Here is a 25,207-nt window from a genome sequence, read left to right on the forward strand (position 1 = left end):
CTGGTGCCCCCTAGCACCGCCGCTAGTTCTGCAGGATATGCCTGGCATGATTCAGCTGGCAGCTCTGCTAAGTTGGGTGCCTTTTGTTTATGAAAATGTATCTTATTTAAATTACTATGTGGCTAGGATGCACAAGCAGCTTCTGCTGATTAAAATGATATGTGGCATGCCTATATTCTTTGTGCGACTGCGGCTGTATTTGCATACAATATGCTACAGTACAGTGATTTCAGGGAATACACTGCAACTTAGCATTTTGTATGCACATACAGCCTCAGTCACACAAAGAATATAGGCATGCCGCATATCATTTTCATCAGCAGAAGCTGCTGGTGCCCCTAAGCATACCAAATGCCCTAGGCATTTGCCTAGTTTGCCTATACCTAAGGCCGGCTCTGCCTGTGCCCTATCAGACACACACTCCCCTATCCCCTATAACCTGCACTGTATCATCAGGGCCGGTTCTACACCTTGCGGCGCCCAGTGCGAAAGTTTCCACTGGCGCCCCCCCTGGCAAAACAGTTAGTTCACGAAAAATAGGGCGTGGCTTCATAGGGGAGGGTCGTGACCACAGTTATGCCCCCAGTAGCTGTGTCCCCAGATTTGCCCCAAGTAGTTGTGCCCCCCAGTTGATTTGCCCCCTTGTAGCTGTGCCCCCCTGTAGATTTGCCCCCAGTAGCTGTACCCCCAGTTAATTTGACCCCAGTAGCTGTGCCCCCTGTAGCTGTGCCCCCTGTAGCAGTGCCCCCAGTAGCAGTGCCCCTTGTAGCTGTGCCCCCTGTAGCTGTTCCCCCTGTAGCAGTGCCCCCAGTATGTGCCCTCTGTAGTTGTTCCCCTTGTTGCTGTGCCCCCAGTAGTAGTGCCCCTTGTAGCTGTGCCCCCAGTAGTAGCAATGCTTTCAAGGCCTAAAGAAAAAACACAATACTTACCAGCCTCTCTCCTGCTTCCGGACCGCTGCTGCCGCTGCTGCTGTCTCCGGGCGCCGGTTCCTCTCTATGGGAGAGACGTCATGACGTATCTCCCATAGCAGCACCGCACTGACACTAGGGGTCAATACTGACCTCTAGCTTCAGTCAGTGATGCCGGCTGCAGCGGGCGCACACGTCGCTCACTGCACCAGGGAGCCGGGGAGCGGGGAGGGAGGATTATTAGCGGCTATTGCCACGGCGGCGCCCTCAGGGTAGCAAAAAGCCTGCTTGTATGTGGCAAGAGCCGCTACTGTGTATCATACTCACACACTCCCTGCCCCCGCTGCCAGTGCTCTATCAGACTTACATACTCCCTCCCACCGCGGCCTTCTCTCTATCACACTGACACACTCCCTGCCCCCACTGCCTGTTCTCTATCATACTCACACACTCCCTCCCCCAGCTGTATCACACTCACACATTCCCTTCCCCTGCGGCCTGCACTGAATCACACTCACACACTCCCTCCCACCACGGCTTACACTCTATCACACTCACACACTCCCTCCCCCCCGTGGCCTGCACTATATAACACTGACACACTCCCCCCCATAGCCTGCACTCTGTCACACTCACACCCTGCCTCCCCCCCTGTGCTGTATCACACTCACACACTCCCTCCACCCGTGCTGTATCACACTCCCTCCCCCCCGCGGCCTGCGCTATATCATCAGGAGTGGTTTTAAGCACGGGCAAGCCGTGCCTGTGCTCAGGGCACTGCGGCCTGGGGGAACGGCTGCAGTCACCCCGCAGGCACCCAGCCCACCCGCACCCTTCATCCATCAGGCGCCGTGGGCTGTATGGGCTCCGCTGCAGCAAGCGCCATTGACAGACGCTTGAAGTCATAATTGACTTCTAGTGTCTGTGTGGCGCTATAGGATAGATATCATAACGTCTCTCCCATAGATCTGAGGAGCGGGTGGCCAGACGGAGCAGCAGCAACAGCAACGGTCGGGAAGAAGGGGCGGGCCTGGTGAGTATTGTGTATTTCTCTAACGTCCTAGAGAATGCTGGGGACTCCGTAAGGACCATGGGGATAGACGGGCTCCGCAGGAGACATGGGCACTTTAAGAAAGACAATGAATCTGGGTGTGCACTGGCTCCTCCCTCTATGCCCCTCCTCCAGTCCTCAGTTTGATACTGTGCCCAGTGGAGACTGGGTGCTTTCAGGGAGCTCTCTTGAGTTTCCTGTCAGAAAGTATTTTAGTTAGGTTTTTTTATTTTCAGGGAGCCTGCTGACAGCAGGCTCCCTGCATCGAGGGACTGAGGAGAGAGAAACAGACCTACTTCTCTGAGTTTCAAGGCTCTGTTTCTTAGGCTGCTGGACACCATTAGCTCCAGAGGGATCGGTACGCAGGTCTCACCCTCGCCGTCCATCCCAGAGCCACGCCGCCGTCCTCCTCGCAGAGCCGGAAGATAGAAGCCGGGTGAGTATGAGAATAAAAGAAGACTTCAGAGGCGGCAGAAGACATCTTGATCTACATAGAGGTAACGCACAGCAGTGAAGCTCTGCGCCATTGCTCCCATTCACCTCACACACATCTGTCACTGTAAGGGTGCAGGGTGCAGGGGGGGCGCCCTGGGCACCAATATATACCTCTCCTGTGGCAAAAGTACATATATACATGTACAGCTGGGCACTGTACATGTATATAAAGAGCCCCCGCCATGTTTTTAAAAATTTTGAGCGGGAAAGAAGCCCGCCGCCGAGGGGGCGGGGCTTCTCCCTGAGCACTTACCAGTGCCATTTTCTCCACAGCACAGCGCTGAGAGGAAGCTCCCCGGACTCTCCCCTGCTTACTCACGATGACAGAAGGTTTTCAAGAGGGGGGGGGGGGCACATAATTGGCGCATATACATACATAAAGGCGCTACTGGGTAAACATTCTGTGTTTTTCCTGGGTCATATAGCGCTGGGGTGTGTGCTGGCATACTCTCTCTCTGTCTCTCCAAAGGGCCTGGTGGGGAACCTGTCTTCAGAAAAGAGCTTCCCTGTGTGTGTGGTGTGTCGGTACGCGTGTGTCGACATGTCTGAGGTTGAAGGCTCACCTAAGGAGAAGGGGGACTGTATGAATGTAAGGTCTCCGTCGGCAGCGCCAACACCTGACTGGTTGGATATGTGTAAAGTTTTAAGTGCTAATGTAAATTTATTGCACAAAAGATTAGACAAAGCTGAGGCTAGGGATCAGTCAGGGAGTCAAACCATGTCTGTCCCAATGTCGCCGGGACCTTCGGGGTCTCAGAAGCGCCCACTATCCCAAATAGTTGTCACAGATACTGACACGGATTCAGACTCCAGTGTCGACTACGATGATGCAAAATTACAGCCAAAAGTGGCTAAATGTATTCGATATATGATTATTGCAATAAAAGATGTTTTGCATATCACAGAGGAACCCCCTGTCCCTGACATGAGGGTACACATGTATAAAGGAAAGAAGCCTGAGGTCACCTTTCCATCCTCGCATGAGCTGAACAAATTATGCGAAAAAGCTTGGGAATCTCCAGACAAAAAACTGCAGATTCCCAAAAGGATTCTTATGGCGTATCCTTTCCCGCCAAAGGACAGAATACGGTGGGAATCCTCCCCTAGGGTAGACAAAGCATTGACACGCTTATCAAAAAAGATAGCGCTGCCATCCCAAGATACGGCTACCCTCAAGGATCCTGCTGACCGCAAGCAGGAGGTTACCTTGAAGTCCATTTACACACATTCTGGTACGATACTCAGACCGGCATTTGCGTCGGCCTGGGTTTGTAGTGCTGTAGCAGCATGGACAGATTCCTTATCAGCGGAAATTGAAACCCTTGATAAGGATACCATTTTAATGACCCTAGGGCATATAAAAGATGCTGTCTTATATGAGAGATGCTCAAAGAGACATTAGTTTACTCGATTCCAGAATAAACGCTATGTCTATTTCTGCTAGGCGAGTCTTATGGACCCGACAGTGGACAGGTGATGCCGACTCCAAGAGGCATATGGAGTTCTTGCCTTACAAGGGTGGGGAATTATTTGGAGAAGGCCTCTCGGACCTCGTCTCCACCGCTACGGCAGGTAAATCGATTTTTTTGCCTTATATTCCCTCACAACCTAAGAAAGCGCCTCATTATCAAATGCAGTCCTTTCGTTCAAATAAAAGCAAAAGAGTACGTGGATCGTCCTTTCTTGCCAGAGGTAAGGGCAGAGGGAAAAAGCTGCACAACACAGCTAGTTCCCAGGAACAGAAGTACTCCCCGGCCTCTGCAAAATCCATGCATGACGCTGGGGCTCCCCTGAGGGAGTCAGCTCCTGTGGGGGCACGTCCTCGACTTTTCAGCCACATCTGGGTTCACTCACAGGTGGATCCCTGGGCAATAGAAATTGTTTCTCAGGGATACAAGCTGGAATTCGAAGAGGTGCCCCCTCGCCGTTTTTTCAAATCGGCGCTACCGACTTCTCCCCTAGAAAGGGAGATAGTGTTACATGCGATTCACAAATTGTGTCTTCAACAAGTGGTGGTCGAGGTTCCCCTGCTTCAAAGAGGGAAGGGATACTACTCAACTCTGTTTGTGGTCCCAAAACCGGACGGTTCGGTCTGACCCATTTTGAATTTAAAATCCCTGACCCTATACTTAAAACGGTTCAACTTAAAAATGGAATCGCACAGAGCGGTCATCGCCAGCCTGGAAGGGGGAGAATTTATGGTATTTCTGGACATAAAGGATGTATACCTGCATGTTCCCATATATCCTCCTCATCAGGCGTACCTGAGATTTGCGGTACAGGGTTGTCATTACCAATGTCAGACGTTGCAGTTTGGGCTTTCCACGGCCCCGAAGATTTTCACCAAGGTAATGGCGGAAATGATGCTGCTCCTGCGCAAGCAGGGTGTCACAATTATCCCATACTTGGATGATCTCCTCATAAAAGCGAGAAGAAAGCGGGAGAAATTGCTGAACAGCGTTTCACTTTCACTGAAGGTGTTACAGCAACACGGCTGGATTCTCAATATTCCAAAGTCGCAGCTGAATCCTACGTCTCGTCTGACCTTCTTGGGCATGATTCTGGACACAGACCAGAAAAGGGTTTTTCATCCGATAGAAAAAGCGCAGGAACTCAGGACTCTAGTCAAGAACCTGTTGAAGCCGAAACAAGTGTCAGTACATCATTGCACTCAAGTCCTGGGAAAGATTGTGGCGACATACGAAGCCATCCCCTTCGGCAGGTTCCATGCAAGGGCTTTCCAATGGGACCTACTGGACAAGTGGTCTGGGTCACATCTACAAATTCATCAACGGATCACCCTGTCCCCCAGAGCCAGGGTATCTCTCCTGTGGTGGCTTGGCTGCAGAGTGCTCACCTCCTAGAGGGCCGCAGGTTCGGCATTCAGGACTGGATCCTGGTGACCACGGACGCGAGCCTCCGAGGTTGGGGAGCAGTCACATAGGGAAGAAATTTCCATGGTCTTTGGTCAAGTCAAGAGACTTGTCTCCACATCAACATCCTGGAACCGAGGGCCATATACAACACGCTATGTCAAGCGGAGGAATTACTTCGCGACCAACCAGTTCTGATCCAGTCAGACAACGTCACCGCAGTAGCTCATGTAAACTGCCAAGGCGGCACAAGGAGCAGAGTGGCGATGGCGGAAGCCACCAGAATTCTTCGCTTGGCGGAGAATCATGTAAGCGTACTGTCAGCAGTGCTCATTCCGGGGTGGACAACTGGGAAGCAGACTTCCTCAGCAGACACGACCTACATCCAGGAGAGTGGGGACTTCATCAGGAAGTCTTTGCGCAGATTGCAAGTCAGTGGGGACTGCCCCAAATAGACATGATGGCAACCCGTCTCAACAAAAAGCTACAAAGGTATTGCGCCAGGTCAAGAGACCCTCAGGCGGTAATTGTGGATGCCATAGTGACACCGTGGGTGTTCCGGTCGGTCTATGTATTTCCTCCTCTTCCTCTCATACCCAAGGTGTTGAGAATAATAAGAAAAAGAGGAGTGAGAACAATCCTCATTGTTCCAGATTGGCCACTAAGGACCTGGTATCCGGATCTGCAGGAAATGCTCACAGAAGATCCGTGGCCTCTTTCTCTAAGACAGGACCTGTTGCAACAGGGGCCTTGTCTGTTTCAAGACTTACCGCGGCTGCGTTTGACGGAACGCCGGATCCTAGCGGAAAAAGGTATTCCGGATGAGGTCATTCCTACGCTAATAAAGGCTAGGAAGGACGTGACATCAAAACATTATCACCGAATATGGCGAAAATATGTTTCTTGATGTGAGGCCAGGAATGCTCCTACGGAAGAATTCCATCTAGGCCGTTTTCTTCACTTCCTACAAACTGGAGTGGATTTGGGCCTAAAATTAGGATCTATTAAGGTTCAGATTTTGGCCTTATCCATTTTCTTTCAAAAGGAATTGGCCTCTCTTCCAGAAGTACAGACTTTTGTGAAGGGAGTACTGCATATTCAGCCTCCTTTTGTACCTCCGGTGACGCCTTGGGACCTTAACGTGGTGTTAAGTTTCCTTAAGTCACATTGGTTTGAACCACTTAAAATGGTGGAGTTGAAATATCTCACTTAGAAGGTGGTCATGTTGTTAGCCTTGGCTTCGGCTAGGCGAGTTTCGGAATTAGCGGCTTTATCACATAAAATCCCCTATCTGGTTTTCCATATAGATAGAGCAGAATTGCGGACCCGTCCTCAATTCCTGCCAAAAGTGGTCTCATCTTTTCATATGAACCAACCTATTGTCGTGCCTATGGCTACACGTGACTGACTTGGAGGATTCCGAGTCCCTTGATGTGGTCAGGGCTTTGAAAATGTACGTGGCCAGAACGGCTAGAGTCAGGAAGACAGAAGCACTGTTTGTCCTGTATGCAGCCGACAAGGTTGGCGCTCCTGCTTCAAAGCAGACTATTGCTCGCTGGATCTGTAACACGATTCAGCTGGCTCATCCTATGGCAGGATTGCCGTTACCAAAATCGGTTAAGGCCCATTCCACTAGGAGGGTGGGCTCTTCTTGGGCGGCTGCCCAAGGGGTCTCGGCACTACAGCTGTGCCGAGCTGCTACTTGGTCAGGGTCAAACACCTTTGCAAAGTTCTATAAGTTTGATACCCTGGCTGAGGAGGACCTCCTGTTTGCTCAATCGGTGCTGCAGAGTCATCCACACTCTCCCGCCCGTTTGGGAGCTTTGGACTTACGGAGTCCCCAGCATCCTCTAGGAGAAAATAAGATTTTAAACTTACCGGTAAATCTTTTTCTCGTAGTCCGTAGAGGATGCTGGGCGCTCCTTCCCAAGTGCGGACTACTTCTGCAAGACTTGTATATAGTTATTGCTTACATAAGGGTCATGTTATAGTTTCATCGGTTTTGGACGAATGCTATGTTGTTTTTTCATACTGTTAACTAGATAGTATATCACAAGTTATATGGTGTGATTGGTGTGGCTGGTATGAATCTTGCCCTTGGATTAACTAAAATCCTTTCCTCGTACTGTCCGTCTCCTCTGGGCACAGTTTCTCTAACTGAGGTCTGGAGGAGGGGCATAGAGGGAGGAGCCAGTGCACACTCAGATCCAAAGTCTTTCTTAAAGTGCCCATGTCTCCTGCGGAGCCCGTCTATCCCCATGGTCCTTACGGAGTCCCCAGCATCCTCTACGGACTACGAGAAAAAGATTTACCGGTAGGTTTAAAATCGTATTATTTTTTTTGTGTGTGTGTGTAAGTGGTGCTAATAGGGGGCACATCTACATGGGGCATAACAACAGGGAACACATCTACAGGGGCCACATCTACTGGGGGAAAAATCTATTGGGGGTACATCTACAGGGGGGAAATCTACAGGCGGCACAACTACTGGGGGGCAAATCTACAAGGGGCAAATCTACTGGGGGAAAATATACAGGAGGAAAATCTACTGGGGGCATATTTACAAGTGGCACAACTACTTGGGGCAAATCTACAGGGGGCACATCTACTGCGGGCAAATCTACTGAGGGCACATCTACTTCAGGCAAATCTACCGGGGGCAAATCTACTGGGGGCACATCTACAGGTGGCACAACTACTGGGGGCAAATCTTCAGGGGGCACATCTACTGCGGGCAAATCTACTGGGGTCACATCTACAGGGGGCACAACTACTGGGAAACCACGCCCCTGTTTTTTGACACACGCCTCTGGCGTGCAAGCCCTATTTTACCTGTCGGGCGGGACTTTCGTCCTTGGTGCCAAAAGGTCTAGAACCGGCCCTGTATATGAAACTGACACACTCCCTCCCCCCATAGCCTGCACTCTGTCACATTCACACACTCCCACCCCCTGTGCTGTATCACACTCACACACTCCCTGCCCCCTGTGCTGTGTCACACTCACACACACCCTGCCCCCTGTGCTGTATCACACTCACACACTCCCTGCCCCCGTGCTGTGTCACGCTCACATACTTTCTCACCCATGCTCTATATTAAACTATACCCCCTGCAGAAGCTCACATGCAAGACACACACACACACACACACACACATAGAAGTTCACATGAAAGTCACACACATACACAGAAGCTCACACACACATACAATCCCATCCACTCGCTCTTCAGTGCAGTCTCACTGGTTGGGTCGGCCCTGGATGTGCAGCAGCTTCTCCTGTGTAGCTCTGCCCTCTGGGCCACATGTAGCCCCGCTCCCTGGGTCCCGTGTAGCCCCACCCCCTGCTAAGTTCATGGATTGAATGTATCCCCTGCCCAAGCGGCTTCCTGCTGGCATGTTGAGCCAGTTAGTTCTAAATCCAAGTTGGGTAAGGTACCTCTGATGTCACCAAGGGGAGGAGCCACATCACCAGGGGGAGGAGCCCACCACGGGTTACTAAAGGTAGTAGTTGGTTGCGTGGATAGTAAAAGAAATATCCAGCTGGCCTAGCTCCTCCACCTGGTGACATGGCTCCTCCCCCTGACATCATAGGTCCTTTAGGCCACTTGATTCTAGCATCTACCATGTTGAGCCGCTCAGTGAGAAATGGACCGATAGAGATCCATCTGTACAATTATCTTTACATCTACACTGCAGGCAGGAGGGGGCGGTGCTTCAGACAGTCACTGGCATACTGCTGTAGGAGGAAAAAAAAATTCCTGGCTGCAGCAGCAAAGCAGATACTGTGTGCCTGGTTTTCATCCAAGGATTATGGAGCTTAAGGCACAGCTTGCAAGACCCATATACTTGATTTTCTATAGTTCCATTAAATCGGGTATGGTACCAATGGATTGGCGTATAGCTGAGGTAGTGCCATTATTTAAAAAATCATCCTGGGAACTATAGACCAGTTAGTTTAACCTCTATAGTGGGTAAAATATTGGAAGGAATTTTGAGGGATAGCATAGAAGATTATCTGCGGAATACTAAATTTATTAGCAAGAGTCAGCATGGGTTTGTGAAGGACAGATCATGTCAAACTAACTTAATTAGCTTCTACAAGGAAGTGAGCGAGAATCTTGACCAGGGTAAAGCAGTGGATGTGGTATATTTAGATTTTATAAAGCCTTCAATACAGTTCCTCACAGGAGACTGATCATCAAATTAAGGGAACTTGGCCTAGGATATACTGTTTGTACATGGATAGGTAATTGGATTTATAACAGGGTACAACAAATAGTGGTCAATGGGACGTTCTCCAGCTGGGCACCAATAGTCATTGGAATACCACATGGGTCCGTACTTGGCATGCTACCAGGGGTTAAAGTGAGCCAGAATGAGGCGGAACGGCGTATCGTCAGTTCCACTTGGAGACGCTCCTCCGACTCACCTAACCCGATGTGTGCCGGCGCCGCAGGGAGATGCCGGGCGCCTGCTGAGATTGTGTTATCAGCGGCGCCCGGCTCTCCCTGCACAGCCGGCGGCAGGAGCTCACTACTAAGCTCCTTCTTCTGGCTGCCGGCTCAGGGCGCGCTATGAAGAGAGACGTCATGAGCGGAGTGAAGTGGATGCCAGGAGGATCATGGCGGGAGCGGGGCTTGGTAAATATGGTGTTATTTTTAAAACGTGTGACTACCACTGGTGGCATAACTACAGGGGGGCTAAATTACAGGGGGCTAACTACAAGGGGGCAAACTACTGGGGGGCAAAATACATGGGGCAGACCTACAGGGGCATTACTACTGGGGGCATAACTACAGGGGCTAAACTACTGGGGCATTACTACTAGGGGCAAGCTACTGGGGGCATTACTACTTGGGGCAAACTACTGGGGGCAAACTACATGGGGAAAACCTACAGGGGCGCATTACTACTGGGGGCATAACTACAGGGGAACATTACTACTGGGGTCATAACTACTAGGGCGCATTACTACTGGGAGTATAACTACAGGGGCACATTACTACTGGGGTCATAACTACTGGGGCGCATTACTACTGGGGGTATAACTACAGGGGCACATTACTACTGGGGTCATAACTAATGGGGCGCATTACTACTGGGGGTATAACTACAGGGGCACATTACTACTGAGGGCATAACTACAGGGGAACATTACTACTGGGGTCATAACTACTGGGGCGCATTACTACTGGGGGTATAACTACAGGGGCACATTACTACTGGGGGTATAACTACAGGGGCACATTACAACTGAGGGCATAACTACAGGGGAACATTACAACTGGGGTCATAACTACTGGGGCGTATTACTACTGGGGGTATAACTACAGGGGAACAATACAACTGAGGGCATAACTACAGGGGCACATTACTACTGGGGTCATAACTACTGGGGCGCATTACTACTGGGGGTATAACTACAGGGGCAGATTACAACTGAGGGCATAACTACAGGGGCACATTACTACTGGGGTCATAACTACTGGGGCGCATTACTACTGGGGGTATAACTACTGGGGTGCATTACTACTGGGGGTATAACTACAGGGGCACATTACTACTGGGGGTATAACTACTGGGGCACATTACTACTGGGGGTATAACTACAGGGGAACATTACTACTGGGGTCATAACTACAGGGGCGCATTACTACTGGGGGTATAACTACAGGGGCACATTACTACTGGGGTCATAACTACAGGGGCACATTACTACTGGGGGTATAACTACAGGGGAACATTACTACTGGGGTCATAACTACAGGGGCACATTACTACTGGGGGTATAACTACAGGGGAACATTACTACTGGGGTCATAACTACTGGGGCGCATTACTACTGGGGGTATAACTACAGGGGCACATTACTACTGGGGTGCATTACTACTGGGGGTATAACTACAGGGGCTAAACTACTGGGGGCAAACTACATGGGGTAAACTAAAGGGGCGCATTACTACTGGGGCATAACTACAGGGGCATTACTGGGGGCAAACTACTGGGGGCAAACTACATGGGGCTAAACTACAGGAGCGCATTACTACTGGGGGCATAACTACAGGGGCACATTACTACTGGGGTCATTAATACTGGGGGCATAACTACTGGGGGCATTACTACTTGGAGCAAACTACATGGGGCTAAACTACATGGGCTAAACGACTGGGGGCATTATTACAGGTGATATTACTACTGGGAGCAATACTACACAGGGGCATTACCATTAAGGGCATTACTAATGGGGGCACTACTAATGAGGGCATTGGAAAGGGGGCACTTCATAAGGTGCATCACTCCTGGGAACATAACGGGCACTACTACTGGGGGCATTGCATAAGGGGCACCACTACTATGGGCTCTATATAAGGGGAACTACCACTGTGGGCACTACAACTACAGTGGACATTTCATAAGGAGCACTACTACTGTGGGCAATGTAAAAGGGGCGCTACTGCTGTGTATTACGGGGTGCTACTACTGTTGGCATTATGTGTATTGGGGGTGCTACTACTGTAGGCATTATAAATATTGTGTGACCACGCCCCTTTTTGGGCGCGCGCAATACCTTTATTGCATGGGCGCCAGGGGTGAGATTCACCACCTCTCTACGACCACTTCAAGCACTGCCCACTACTGTTCAATATATTTATTAATGACCTAGGAATAGGCCTGGAAAGCACAGTTTCAATTTTTGCAGATGATACTAAACTGTGTAAGGTAATTAATTCGGAAATAGATGTGGAGTCCCTACAGAATTACTTATTTAAACTTGAATCCTGGGCGTCTGAATGGGGAATGAGGTTTAATATTGAAAAATGCAAAGTTATGCATTTTGGGATTAATAACAAATTTGCATCCTAGTCACTTCAGGGGGAAAATATAGGGGTAACAGTAGTAGAAAAAGATTTGGGGGTCCTCATAGATAATACGCACAATAACAGTACACAATTTCATAATGCAGCGTAGAAGGCAAGAAAAGTCCTTGCTTGCATAAAATGAGCTATTGAGACCAGGGACGAAGATGTTATCCTGCCGCTGTACAAATCATTGGTACGTCCGCGAACAAGAAAGCAGGCTGCGCAAAATAGCAGGGAAAAGTAATAAACCTGAGAGCTGATGTATGACTGAAAAATTGATTATACAATTGACACTAAAACATATATATAATGCAAATACATAAAACAATAGCTAAAATGTAATTAATACCATGGATTAATATGATGGAAGAACAAATATTATGTTCAAGACTGATGTGAAATAGTATCCAGTGCGTGTATAAAAGTAGCAGTCTCTTATTCTAGAAGTATCCACATGGATATAGGCAAACACCATTTAGTTAAACACTGATTGTATGGGTGCAGTTGTAACAGTTTCATATATCCAGGCTGCAGCACAGATGGTTAAATCAAAATAACTGAGGTACTAATTAGGTCACCTGTGCTGAAGCCTGGATAGCACTAAAACCTGCACTGTTATGGACCCTACACCAGGGATGTGGAACCTTCGGCTCTCCAGCTGTTGTTGAACTACACATCCCAGCATGCCCTGCAACAGTTTCAGCATGGCCAAATACCAAAATTGTAGCAAGGCATGCTGGTATGTGTAGTTCAACAACAGCTGGAGGGCCAAAGGTTCCCCATCCCTGCCCTACACACTGGCCGACATGACTGCACGATATGAACTATCTCGGTTATTAATGAACGAGATAACATTCATATTATGCAGTGTGGAGGCTCCAGCGATGAACGATGCGCGGCCTCATACTTGTTCATCGCTGGTCCCCCGTCGGCTGTACATGCACGCCAATATGGACGTTCTTGTCCATATTTGCCTGCACTTCAATGCAGCTGGGTGACGGGGGGAGGGAAGAAACTTCACTCCCCCCATCACTGCCCCTCCGCCGCCGGGTAGCACGTCGGCCGTATCCGCCGTCGGGCAGCTCGGCGGCAGATCGGCCAGTGTGTAGGGCCTATTAGTGTGCCTTGAGGACCATGGTTGGGAATGCCTGCCTTAGGGAAAACTACTGGATACACAAACTCTTTCCTTTATTATGTTCCCAAATCCGGAATAGGTCTTATGACCTGGTTATGCTCTGTTCTAAATGTATCTTTAGTTGAGGTAAAGATCAGTTACCATTTACTATACATCTCTAATGGTTTAAAAATAATCCTTAAAATTAATGGTATTATTTAATATTAAATGAATTGGTTAACTATGAATTTAATATCTACACTCATCCATTATGCTGAAGCCATCTTTATTCCTGCTGACAGGTTGCCTTTCATACTTTCTTCATACTTGCCTACCTGACCCTCCCCATGAGGGAGAAAATGCTCTGTTCCTGGACTTTCCTGGTAATGTATGATTGCCATCACCTGTGGTGAAACACCTTTCTTATCAATTAACTAGCTCACCACAGGTGATGGCAATCATACATTACCAGGAAAGTCCAGGAACAGAGCATTTTCTCCCTCGTGGAGAGGGTCAGGTAGGCAAGTATGACTTTCTTGTATGATCACCTGTCACAAGGGACGCTTATTCTAATTACAGACTTAATTCCCTGTTCTATATGTGTGTACAGATTATTCACACTTATGTGTGAGGTCTTGTGGAGTACCTGGCCCGGACACTGGTTCACTATGCGGAAAAACTCAGGTTCAATCCTTACTATGGCATGATACATAAACCTGGTTTCTTACAAATGGGCCCTACACATTGGCCGATCCACCGCCCAGCTGTGGATACGGCGGGGGGGCAGTGACGGGGGGAGTTACACGGCTCCATAGAACTGTAGGCAAATATGGACGAGATCGTCCATATTGGCAAGCATGCACAGCCGACGGGGCACCAGCGATGAACGAGCGCGGGGCCGCGCATCGTTCATCGCTGGAGTCTCCACACTGCACGATATGAACGTTATCTCGTTCATTAATGAACAAGATCGTTCATATCGTGCAGTGATGTCGGCCAGTGTGTAGGGCGTACTAGTTTAGTTTGTTAATCATTATATGTATTTAGTTTTCCTTTCTATTCTATCATTCCTATCAGTAGTCATACAATATGTTTGATTGATGTCTATCTACATTTGCTAGTCAGAATCTTATGCTCTTAAATCTTAAAATAGGTTTCATCACCTAGATATTCACTGTTATAAATACAGTATATGTCTAGTTTAAGTAATGATTTGACACCACTTATTCTTAATCCTTATTCCTTAATCAATTATTTCTAAAATAAACTGCATCATTCAATAATAGATGAACAGGTTAATTGTGAATTTAACATCTTCACTCATCTGTCATGCTGAAGGCACCTATACTTCGGTTAACAAGTTGATTTTCTACTCTCCTGCACAATCACCTGTTGGAAATTATGTTAATTCTAATCATAGTTCCAATACCTAATATGTTCTGTTTAACTTATCTGTACATCTGTGAGAGGCTCTGTGGTGTACCTGGCTTGGACACTGGCTTATCACACAGGAAAACCCAGGTTCAAGCCCCATTGCGGCGTGAGATGTAAATCTTGTTTTTATTTTTGCTTTTTTAGTGATTATATCTATTTATCTTTCTCATACGTCCTAGAGGATGCTGGGGACTCCAAAAGGACCATGGGGTATAGACGGATCCGCAGGAACTTGGGCACACTATAAAGACTTAAACTGGGTGTGAACTGGCTCCTCCCTCTATGCCCCTCCTCCAGACCTCAGTTAGACTTTGTGCCCAGGAGTGATGGGACACACACTAGGGAAGCTCTAATGAGTTTCTCTGAAAGACTTTTGTTAGGTTTTTTATTTTCAGGGAGACCTGCTGGCTACAGGCTCCCTGCAGCGTGGGAGTGAGGGGGGAGAAGCAGGACCTACTTCTGTGAGTTTCAAGGCTTCTGCTTCTCGGCTACTGGACACCATTAGCTGCAGAGGGTTCGATCACATGGTGCGCCTAGCTGCTTGTTCCCGGAGCCACGCCGTCAATCCCCTCACAAAGCCAGAAGATAGAAATCGGGTAATGGGGATAACTTTTGGTGTCGCCGACGCTTGCCGATACTTATTCAAACTACTAAGTGTTAGCAGCTGGCTTTGGTGTGATTAAAATAAGTAAACACGCTAGGCTGGTGGCATCATCGATAATGCCTGGGTAAAAAGAATTAATTGCCCAGTATTTGTATTGATATATATATATAGGTGTATATATATATATATATATATATATATATGTATGTATAAGTAGCGGGAGTGTTATTACAGTTGTAGATGTATGCTTCCCTCAGACCCCTTGGGGTTCCCAGATTATTATTTTGCCCGCTTACGATTCTGTGAGGTCGACATTTACTTAGTGTCTGTCGACCGTAAAGTGCCTGGTAGATTCACATTGGGGGCATGTCGGTACATGGTCATACACATTCACAACACATTACTGTCACTTGGTCCTGACGGGTCTGGACAATCCACTTGCGTATAAGTTATGTCTATATGTATATAGGTATGGATATGACTTTATAATTGCATGATTACGATATGGGTGTTGTATGGTGTATTACAGGACGTATATACATGAATGCTGAAATAATGGTATTCTTCTCATGTGCTGGCCGCTCTCTTGATTAAGCTCAAGATCGGCAGAGACGAGTTGGTTTGCGATTCAAGGAGTCCGAATATTAGTCTCTTCACAACGCGGAGAGACAATTACGACAGTCAACTCCTGGTCGACGCAGATCCCGGTTGCAAAAGATCATACACAGGCAGCTAAGTGAAATTTTATTTCTATACTTTGACCTTATTTGAAATGTGTGCACTTGAAGGAGTGCGATAGTCGGGTATACATCCGATAGAAGGATCCTACCCAGGTGGGTAGGCTTACTTGGGTTTAATTTTCCTTATACCATTACAGCAGGCTGCCACGTGACAGCAGGTGGTGTGACCGGGGAAAAAATTGCGGAGGAGGTCTCCGGGAGATGCTGGAGGGAGGTATACAGCTGGTTGGTGTGGCTTCTCTTCAATCAATCTCGGCGGTATCCGCTGGTAAGTCTAAATTCATGAGTTAACCTCCTTCATAACGGCTGGCGAAGCATTCTTTGGTGGGATACAGTCGTTTTCACCGTTTCAATACCGTTCTTTTTTACTTTTCTGTGTAGACAGTAGAAGGTGAAAAGGGAAGTGTTCTGCAGCATTCTTAGGTTCGCAGAAGTGGACGTAGTTTTCTGTTTCCACTACATACACCACTTGTCGCTGAGTCTATCTGACTGGTTCCCGCTCCGGTGACCACTTGTCTACTAATTTTCAGTTAGTCCAGGAATAGACTAGGACCTGTGAGTTATTTATAGAAGCCAAAGGGGAACATTCTAAGTAACGGTTGTTTCCCCTTGCTATTTTTTCTAATAGATCTTACCTTTCCCCTACTGAAGGAGAGGTAGCACGCGACGCCATACTGAAGGCGTCACGTTCAGGACATTGTCTGGTTGTCCCTGTAAAAAGGTGCATATCACTGTTTATCTCTGACTGTTCTTCGATGCAGAAATTGACCTGTGGTTCCCAATGACGCAGAGGTCAGAAGTGGATTTCAGAGTAGATACTGAACGGTTAAGGTTCTGTGTTTTTCCCGTGGAAAGGGATCTGAAGATCCAGAGTGGGATCGACTTTGAGGTAACACCTCATCAATAGGTTCCGTTAATAAGACAGATGGTTGTGGCATAAGAGGCCTTTTTCAGGTGAGCAGGTCTAATACCTGAGTGGTTTTCATGGGACCAGGTGGTAATGTGGTCCGGGGCTCACCTGCGCATGCACCGGAATATAATCAAAACGGGCAAGACATCGATCCTGTGCTGTCAACTCGGTTCTTTCCTTCTAGAGGAATGAATTTTAGGGATCCAGGTTTAGATCCTGGTGTCCGTGCTTATAGATCTCTGAAGCTGAAGAGCAGTCCTTTGCAAGGGACGTATTTCCAGAGGGTGAGGTCAAGTTGGGAAGCTTGTCTGCTGTAGGCTTTCTTGAATTAGGAGCTATTTTTGACGAACGTATTCTTCATGTTCTGCCGTGTTAATTCGGCCAGAAGACTTGTCAGCACTAGCGTAAGTAAGCCGCTAGGGCGGAACAAGGAATAAGCGGAAATGGCAGAAGATGCACAGTTTGCAGTTGAGTGGAAAGTCTGGTAGACGCTGTGTTAGCAGTCTTCGTTCCGGAGGTAACGACGGAGAAATAGATTTCCTTTGCTGACACGATATCCAGCCGGGAAGACTACTGTCATCATCGAGAACCTTTCCCAGACGTGACAAGTCTTGGTGGAGTGTCGCAATTGGACATGTTGGCGTCTAGCTTCAACGAGAGGCCTCGAGGAGATTGTGCCAGGTTAAGGGACACTCAGGATTTAACAGCGGACATCCTCGTGACACAGTGGGTGTTTTTAGTCGGTCCAGGTGACCTATCCGTTTTCACTTTTCTGACAGTGGTAACCGTAAGATGATTGAAGGTTCTGATGATCCTCTGAAATCCAGGCTAACCAGCAAGGGTTGGCTATGTAGTTTTTCATGGTTTACTCATAGAAAATTACTGCCCTTTTCCTTTACGTGAGGTAATGTTAAATCAAGCTTGGGGCGTGTTTCAGGACTTACTGCGGCTGCGTCTGATGGCGGGGCGGTTAAATGTTGTATCCTAATGGGTGTTCCCAGTGAACTTGTTTATTCAATTCTTAGGACTAGGAAAGAACTGATGGCACAGCGTTACCACCATTGTTGGGAGTAATTTGTGTCTCAGTGTGTATCCAGGAAGGCTCCTAGGGAGAACTTTCAACTAGGTCGTGCTTATCCATCTTTTACAAACCGATGTGGAGGCAAGCCTAATAAGTTTCTTTACGAAATTTCTCTTTTGGAAAGTGGTCAGGCTATTGACTTTGATGTCCGCTAGGCGGTTGTCGGAAGTGGTGTCTGGTCTCACAAGAGCCTTGTTTGATCGTTCAGGTGGATAGAGAGAAATGAAGTACTCGGTTGGTAGTTCTACCAAGAGTGGTTTCTGGGTTTCGCTAAAGTCGGCCTATTGTGAGGCCAGGGGTTACTTAGGCATTAGCTTATTCAAATTCCCTGGTTCTACCCAGGGATTTGAGTATGCAGGTCATAATTTTGACTCAGTTGGCAGAAACAGAGGTCCTGTTTATCTGGTATGTTCCCAACTTACTTTGGAAAACTGCGTTCTGCAGTTTGTTACAGGCTTAATTTTGTGATGCGGTTTAGCATGTTTGTTCTACGGCTACGCTGCCGTCACCGAAATCGGTGGAGGTTCCTTCTTTTGGGAAGAAGGGTTTTTTCTTGGGCGAATGCCCGAGGAGTCTTGGCGGTTCAACTTTGCCGAGCGGATTCTTGGTCGGGGTCAGACACTTTTGCAATGTTTTACAAGTCTGATACCCTGATTGTTGGGGACTTTTTCATTTGCTCATTCGGTGCTGCAGAGTCGTCCGCACTCTCCCGCCCGTTTTGGAGCTTTGGTATAAACCCCATGGTCCTTTTGGAGTCCCCAGCATCCTCTAGGACGTATGAGAAAATAGGATTTTGGTACCTACCGGTAAATCCTTTTCTCTTAGTCCGTAGAGGATGCTGGGCGCCTGTCCCAGTGCGTACGGTGTCTGCAGTTATTGCTTTTGGTTACACCCTGGTGGTGTGTATTCTCTGTCTGGCGGTTGCTACCGTTGTTCATGTCATAGCATGAGGGGTCGTATTTTTGTTTCGGTGGACACACGGGTTGTGTTACATATTCTCTCAGCATGTGGCTGTGTTTTGTTCATGCCGTTGGCTGGTATTCTACTGAATGCCAGGTTCTACGGTATGTTTGAGGTGTGAGCTGGTATGACACTCACCGTGTTTATAACAGTAAATTCTTTCCTCGAAATTGTCCATCTCTCCTGGGCACAGTTTCTAACTGAGGTCTGGAGGAGGGGCATAGAGGGAGGAGCCAGTTCACACCCAGTTTAAGTCTTTATAGTGTGCCCAAGCTCCTGCGGATCCGTCTATACCCCATGGTCCTTTTGGAGTCCCCAGCATCCTCTACGGACTAAGAGAAAAGGATTTACCGGTAGGTACCAAAATCCTATTTTTTTCTCCATTATCCTTAACAGCAGTTATATAATATGTTAGATTGCGGCTTGTCTACATTTGCTAGTCAGACTTGTCATTATCTCTCGATAACATAACTCTATCTATGTAATCTAATACTGCCTAAATTTTAGCGTTTGAACAGTTTCTTTATACATAGATACTGATCTATATATCTTCCATACTGGTTATTGTAATAAGATATAATACTTGGTCTCTCAGTTTTCTTATTTCTAATATATATGAGACCGCTTTTGATTTTCTATTTGTAGTTTTATTTTATGTTTATTTCTTCCATTTGTTATCTGTATAGTGCTTAGATATAATCTATCTATCTATCTATCTATCTATCTATCTATCTATCTATCTATCTATCTATCTATGTATATGTATATATATATATATATATATATATATATTCTCCTCCTGCGCTAATTGGTTTCAAAATAGGCGATTAGGTATAGCTATCTCTAGGATGGGCTGCCTGGTTCCTCTGAGTTCCTTGTTAGGAGGAACTGAGCAAAGAAAATAGAGTATAGAAAAAGAGGAAAAATGGCGCCCCAGGGGTTAACAAATACCCTTATACAAAGACTATTGCTTAACAGGATTTGGAATCAATATTTATACAGGTTTTTAAAACACATAACGGAGTGTACTTTTTATAAAAAATTATTAAAACAATTATACGGAAACATGAAGTATATCCATCATTATTACATGTACATTATGAAGTAGTTTCTCCTACAGAAATCCATCAATGGGATATGGAGGAAAGAAGGCAACCTTTCTGTTGTATCCTTATTCTTCCTCATTAAATATTCAGAGATAACATCAGCAAGAAATACAGTAACCCAACGCGTTTCGGCTAGGAACTAGACTTCATTAGGGGTGCGTCTAGAAATTATAGAACAACCATTCAATAAAATATATGAATACATGAAAATACATAAAAATACATAAAATAATGTACAAACAATCCAAAAGAACAGTCCGAAAAAACAACAAAGATGGGCAAGTCAAGGATAAAAACGAAAACATGGAATGAGCAGTTGATAATCTCACATAATTAGAAGAGACTTTAAGATGTTATTCATAAATATGGTCCACCGAAAAAGATTTTATGTTAGACATACCTTAGATAATAATGTCTATCAGAGAGAGTGATAGGCCTAGATCATTGGCCGAATAGGTTCATACGTGGGCTTCCAAACATCAATGAGGCATGAAATAAGGGCATAAAGTCAGCCTAATTGGGAATATAACAAGTTCTTGAAGGGATCTATTATCTAAATTCAATTAAACCGTAGAGGTTGAATAATGTACAACATACCTCGTGAATCTGGTAACTCCGATTACGAAGAGCTCAAAAGGAAAGCATTCATATGAAAATATATATATGACCGCACATTCTATATACTTTACTGGTTACTTTTATTGTGGAATTCTTATATATGTTTTTAAATGAGAGCTGACGTATAGGAGTTCTTCCTAATTATTCAATTATTTCTTACACCTGCTGGACCTGCTATTTTAGCTTTAAATACTGATACCCAGTGATGTGGGAACACACCTTTGAAAAAGTCAAGTGGAGCGTGACAAAACGCGTTAGCTCCCGCACATACCTTTACCTTGCGACAGGTATCCATCTCTACAGCCAGCAGCATCTTACCAGCGCGTTACACACCGACTTCATTATTCTGCGGGCGTCCGCTTTCCAACACGCGGCTATCTCATCTCCGTCACCCGCTGGGCATCACTACAATACCCTCACTCTGGACAGCACAACTGTGGGCAATGCAGGATTCCTAAACCGAGGACGCTCGTCGAACCAGCCCCCCTCCTTCCCTTTGAGTGGTATTTCCCATACACTTGTGTGATTGAACTTTCCAGAACAAACGGTGAAGCCGCTGATATATGAGACTGTTGCAACTGCACCCATACAATCAATGGTTAACTGAATGGTGTTTGCCTATATCCATGTGGATACTTCTATAATAAGAGACTGCTAGTTTTATACACTGGATACTTTATTCTATTGCTGCTGACAGAGTGATACCGTTAATTCACATCTTGAACATAATATTTGTTCTTCCAGCATATTAATCCATGGTATTAATTACATTTTAGCTATTGTATTATGCATTAAATATATGTTTTTAGTGTTAATTGAATAATAATTTTTTCAGTCATACGTCAGCTCTCAGGTTTATTACTTTTCCCTGCTATTTTGCACAGCCTGCTTTCTTGTTCTCCTTCCTATTCCATTTAAACACCCACACAGTGTTTACGGCAGCGCATCATATCAGGGTAATTCTTAATTTTCATTATCATTATTATTATTATTATTATTATTATTATTAACTTCCACATAGGCACTGTTAAGCAGTTAAGTGTTTATTGGCACGTCCGCACCTGGAATATTGTGTTCAATTCTGGGCACCATATTATAAAAAGGATATTAGGGAACTTGAAAGAGTTCAAAGACGAGCTACTAAACTGATTAAAGAGTTAGAGACACTGGAGTACGAGGAAAGGCTTACTAGGTTAAATATGTATACACTAGAAAAGAGGCGTCTAAGAGGAGATATTATTAATATCTTCAAATATGTAAAGGGTCATTACAAATAGTTAGCAGGGGATTTATTTATTAATAGAACTCTGTCTAGGACACGTGGACACTCACTGAGGTTAGAGGAGAGAATATTCCGTACAAAACGTAGGAAAGGGTTCTTCACGGTAAGGGCAATAGGGATTTGGAACTCCCTGCCGGAGAAGGTAATAATGGCGGACACTGTAAGTGCATTCAAAATGAGATTGGACAGCTTTCTAGCTGCATGGGCTACAGCATTTAATATATTGACATTAAGTATCTGGGAGTTGTACGAAATACAGTTGACATTTGGTACAAAACCATTACTCCAGCTGGTGCATTATAATGTGCACAGCTACACACAAAATACAGGTTGAACCCGATGGGCATTTCGCCTCTTTTAAACCTCAACAACTATGGCCCTCATTCTGAGTTGTTTGCTCGTTATTTTCCTTCGCATCGGTGTGATTTTTCGCTAACTGCGCATGCGCAATGTTCGCACTGCGGCTGCGCCAAGTAAATTTGCTAAGAAGTTTGGTATTTTACTCAAGGCATTACGAGGTTTTTTCTTTGTTCGGCTGATCGTAGTGTGATTGACAGGAAGTGGGTGTTTCTGGGCGGAAACTGGACGTTTTTTGGGAGTGTGTGAAAAAACGCTGCCGTTTCTGGGAAAAATGAGGGAGTGGCTACGGGGGAATGTCTGCCCGAACGCTGGGTGTGTTTGTGACGTCAAACCAGGAACGACAAGCACTGAACTGATCGCACTGGAAGAGTAAGTCTCGTGCTTCTTAGTAACTGCAAAGAAAAAACTTTTCGCTATATTGCGAATACTTTGTTTGCAATTCTGCTAAGCTAAGACTCACTCCCAGAGGGCGGCGGCTTAGCGTGTGCACTGCTGCGAAAAGCGGCTAGCAAGTGAACAACTCGGAATGAGGGCCAATGTAACTGTGGGGGGGCCTGGAGCTGCAGCTCCATCCACCCCATTGTTAATCCGGCCCTGGGTGTGGGTCCCAAAATTTTAATTTTGGACTGTGCAGCAACCAGTATCAGACTGGGGCATGAAGGGCCCACCAGGGGAGTAGTAGGGGCCCATGTTTAGGGGTGTGGCCTGTCTCCATAGGGGGCTTGACCAGCTGCCGCAGATGTTTGGCTAAATATTTAAAAGTGCATGGTCTGGGCCCCTTGATAAATATATAAATGGTAATTATATATAGTAAATACTGTAGTACTGCTAGTGCATGCATGATAATGTACCACATTAATAACAACAATGCACTGTAGAGAATCCTGTGTAGTATAAGGTAACCTATGTATAACATACAATTCAACTGCACAGTTTGAAACCTGATCCCTAAAGGAGGAGGTGGGGCCCCAGGCAGTGGGGCCCACCAGTGGTTTTCCTTGTACCCTGTGGGCCAGTCCGACGCTGGCAGCAACTGCCACTGGATAAAAGACACACTAATCTCCAACTCCAGTAACATAAATATCAAATTTTCCTGTGTTTTTGAGATAATTATGTTTATTAAACATGATGAATTATATGGGATGGTATTGGGATCCCGTCGCTTGTGATGCCCGCAGTCACAATACCAATAGCGGCTTCCCTACACCAAGGATTTCAGTATCTACTAGGTAATTATGCTCTCCCTAACCCCTAACCCTAACCATCCTTATCCACAGCCTGACCCTAACCTTCCCCTTTGCAGCAGCCTAACCCTATCCCTCCCAAGTGGTGCCTAACCCTAACCCCCCTCCACCCGCCTGCAGCCAAAACCTAACCCTCCCTTCTCCACAGCCTAACCCCAAACCTCTTTGGTGGTTCCTAACCCTAAATCACCCCCCTCCCCACAGCATAACCCTAACCCACTCCCCTGCAGCCTAATCCTAGCCCTCCCTCCACAGCCTAAACATAATCTCCCTCCTCCCACGGTTAACCTCTCAGTGTCGTGATTCCAGCATTGGTATTCAAACTGCTGGGAGCCAGGAGCCAAGATCCTGACCAGATACCAAATTATATAAGCATTTGTAATGTAATAATATTTAGGCTTTCTGCCACCTGTTCCTCTGTTCTAGGTAAGAGAAGTTGTGCCGGTGAGAACTTGGCTAAAATGGAGCTCTTCATGTTCTTCACAAAGCTGCTGCAGAACTTCACCTTCCAGGCTCCTCCAGGGGCCACACTGGACTTGACTCCTACAGCTTTTGTTATATGTACTCCTATGAGCCATATGATGTGTGCTGTCCCTCGTATATAAAATAGGATTGCCACATGCTGTAAGAAATTATGTATATTTAATCTAAACTGTGCTTATAGAGACATTTTAAAGAATAGATCTTATTGTAAAATCAATCCAAGACAGTTATGATGGCTGAGGTTTTTCTGTTGTGAGACTTTCTCACAGTAGGGAGCACAGCAGTGTTATTACTGGACCCAGAGTGCAACATCAATGCTCTCCCCTTGCTCTTTTTCCCAAACAAAACACAACCAATTGGTAACATTTAATACAGATAAACAAAGATTGACGTGCTCTGAAAAGAGGTCACAACATTATTTAACAACATAGATCATCATTCTTTAAGGATTGCAACTGTGACCTAACACACACTGATGTAACCTACAGAAGTTCTTTTGAGTAAGTGTTAGGCTTCTTAAATATTATTTTCCTTTTGATTTCTGAGATTTATGTACTGTATTTCCGGTCTATATTTGTAATCTTATAATTTTTAATATCATACCTTGGATTATTTTGTTTGAATTAAAAGATAATTTATTCTAGTTTATTTTCCATGTCTCTTGGTGAATCTGTGAGCCTGTGAGCTCAAAGCTACTTATCTAAGTGTAGGTGAGTGTGCAATTAATAATTCTGTATGGAGGTTAGAGCAAGAGCTTACCTAGTGTGTTATCACTAAAGGAATTTTGCTGGTGGCAGTTGCCAGGTTTCATTAACCACATGTGCTGAGGTAACCATAAGTCACCAGTGGCGATTCTCAGATTGACGTATAAAAGTAAATTGGCCAGCCAGTCATGACAGATAAAAAAAGACTTAGCCATGCCACAATTTGTTTCAGTAAATATAAAAGTGCCAGAATATCCTGTCTATACCAGATGTACAGGGGGCAACCTATAGCTATTCAGTTATTGTAGAACTAGCTCAAATACAGTTCAAAGTTTGCTGGGCTGGGGTGAAGCATGGAGCAATGGCGCCCAGAGCAAGT

General features: G+C 46.1%; 1 protein-coding gene across 1 annotated transcript in view; it reads left to right on the forward strand.

Moving 5' to 3' along the window:
* Window positions 1–24,246, forward strand: part of LOC134908925 (cytochrome P450 2C5-like) — a 127,389-nt gene extending 103,143 nt beyond the window's left edge. The window contains exon 9 of the mRNA XM_063915179.1: window positions 24,068–24,246. Coding sequence (XP_063771249.1) covers window positions 24,068–24,246 — 179 coding nt within the window. The remainder of the gene's footprint in view (window positions 1–24,067) is intronic.
* The last annotated feature ends 961 nt before the right edge of the window (window positions 24,247–25,207 follow it).

This window comes from Pseudophryne corroboree, chromosome 4 (genome assembly GCF_028390025.1).
Source record: "Pseudophryne corroboree isolate aPseCor3 chromosome 4, aPseCor3.hap2, whole genome shotgun sequence".
NCBI lineage: Eukaryota > Metazoa > Chordata > Amphibia > Anura > Myobatrachidae > Pseudophryne > Pseudophryne corroboree.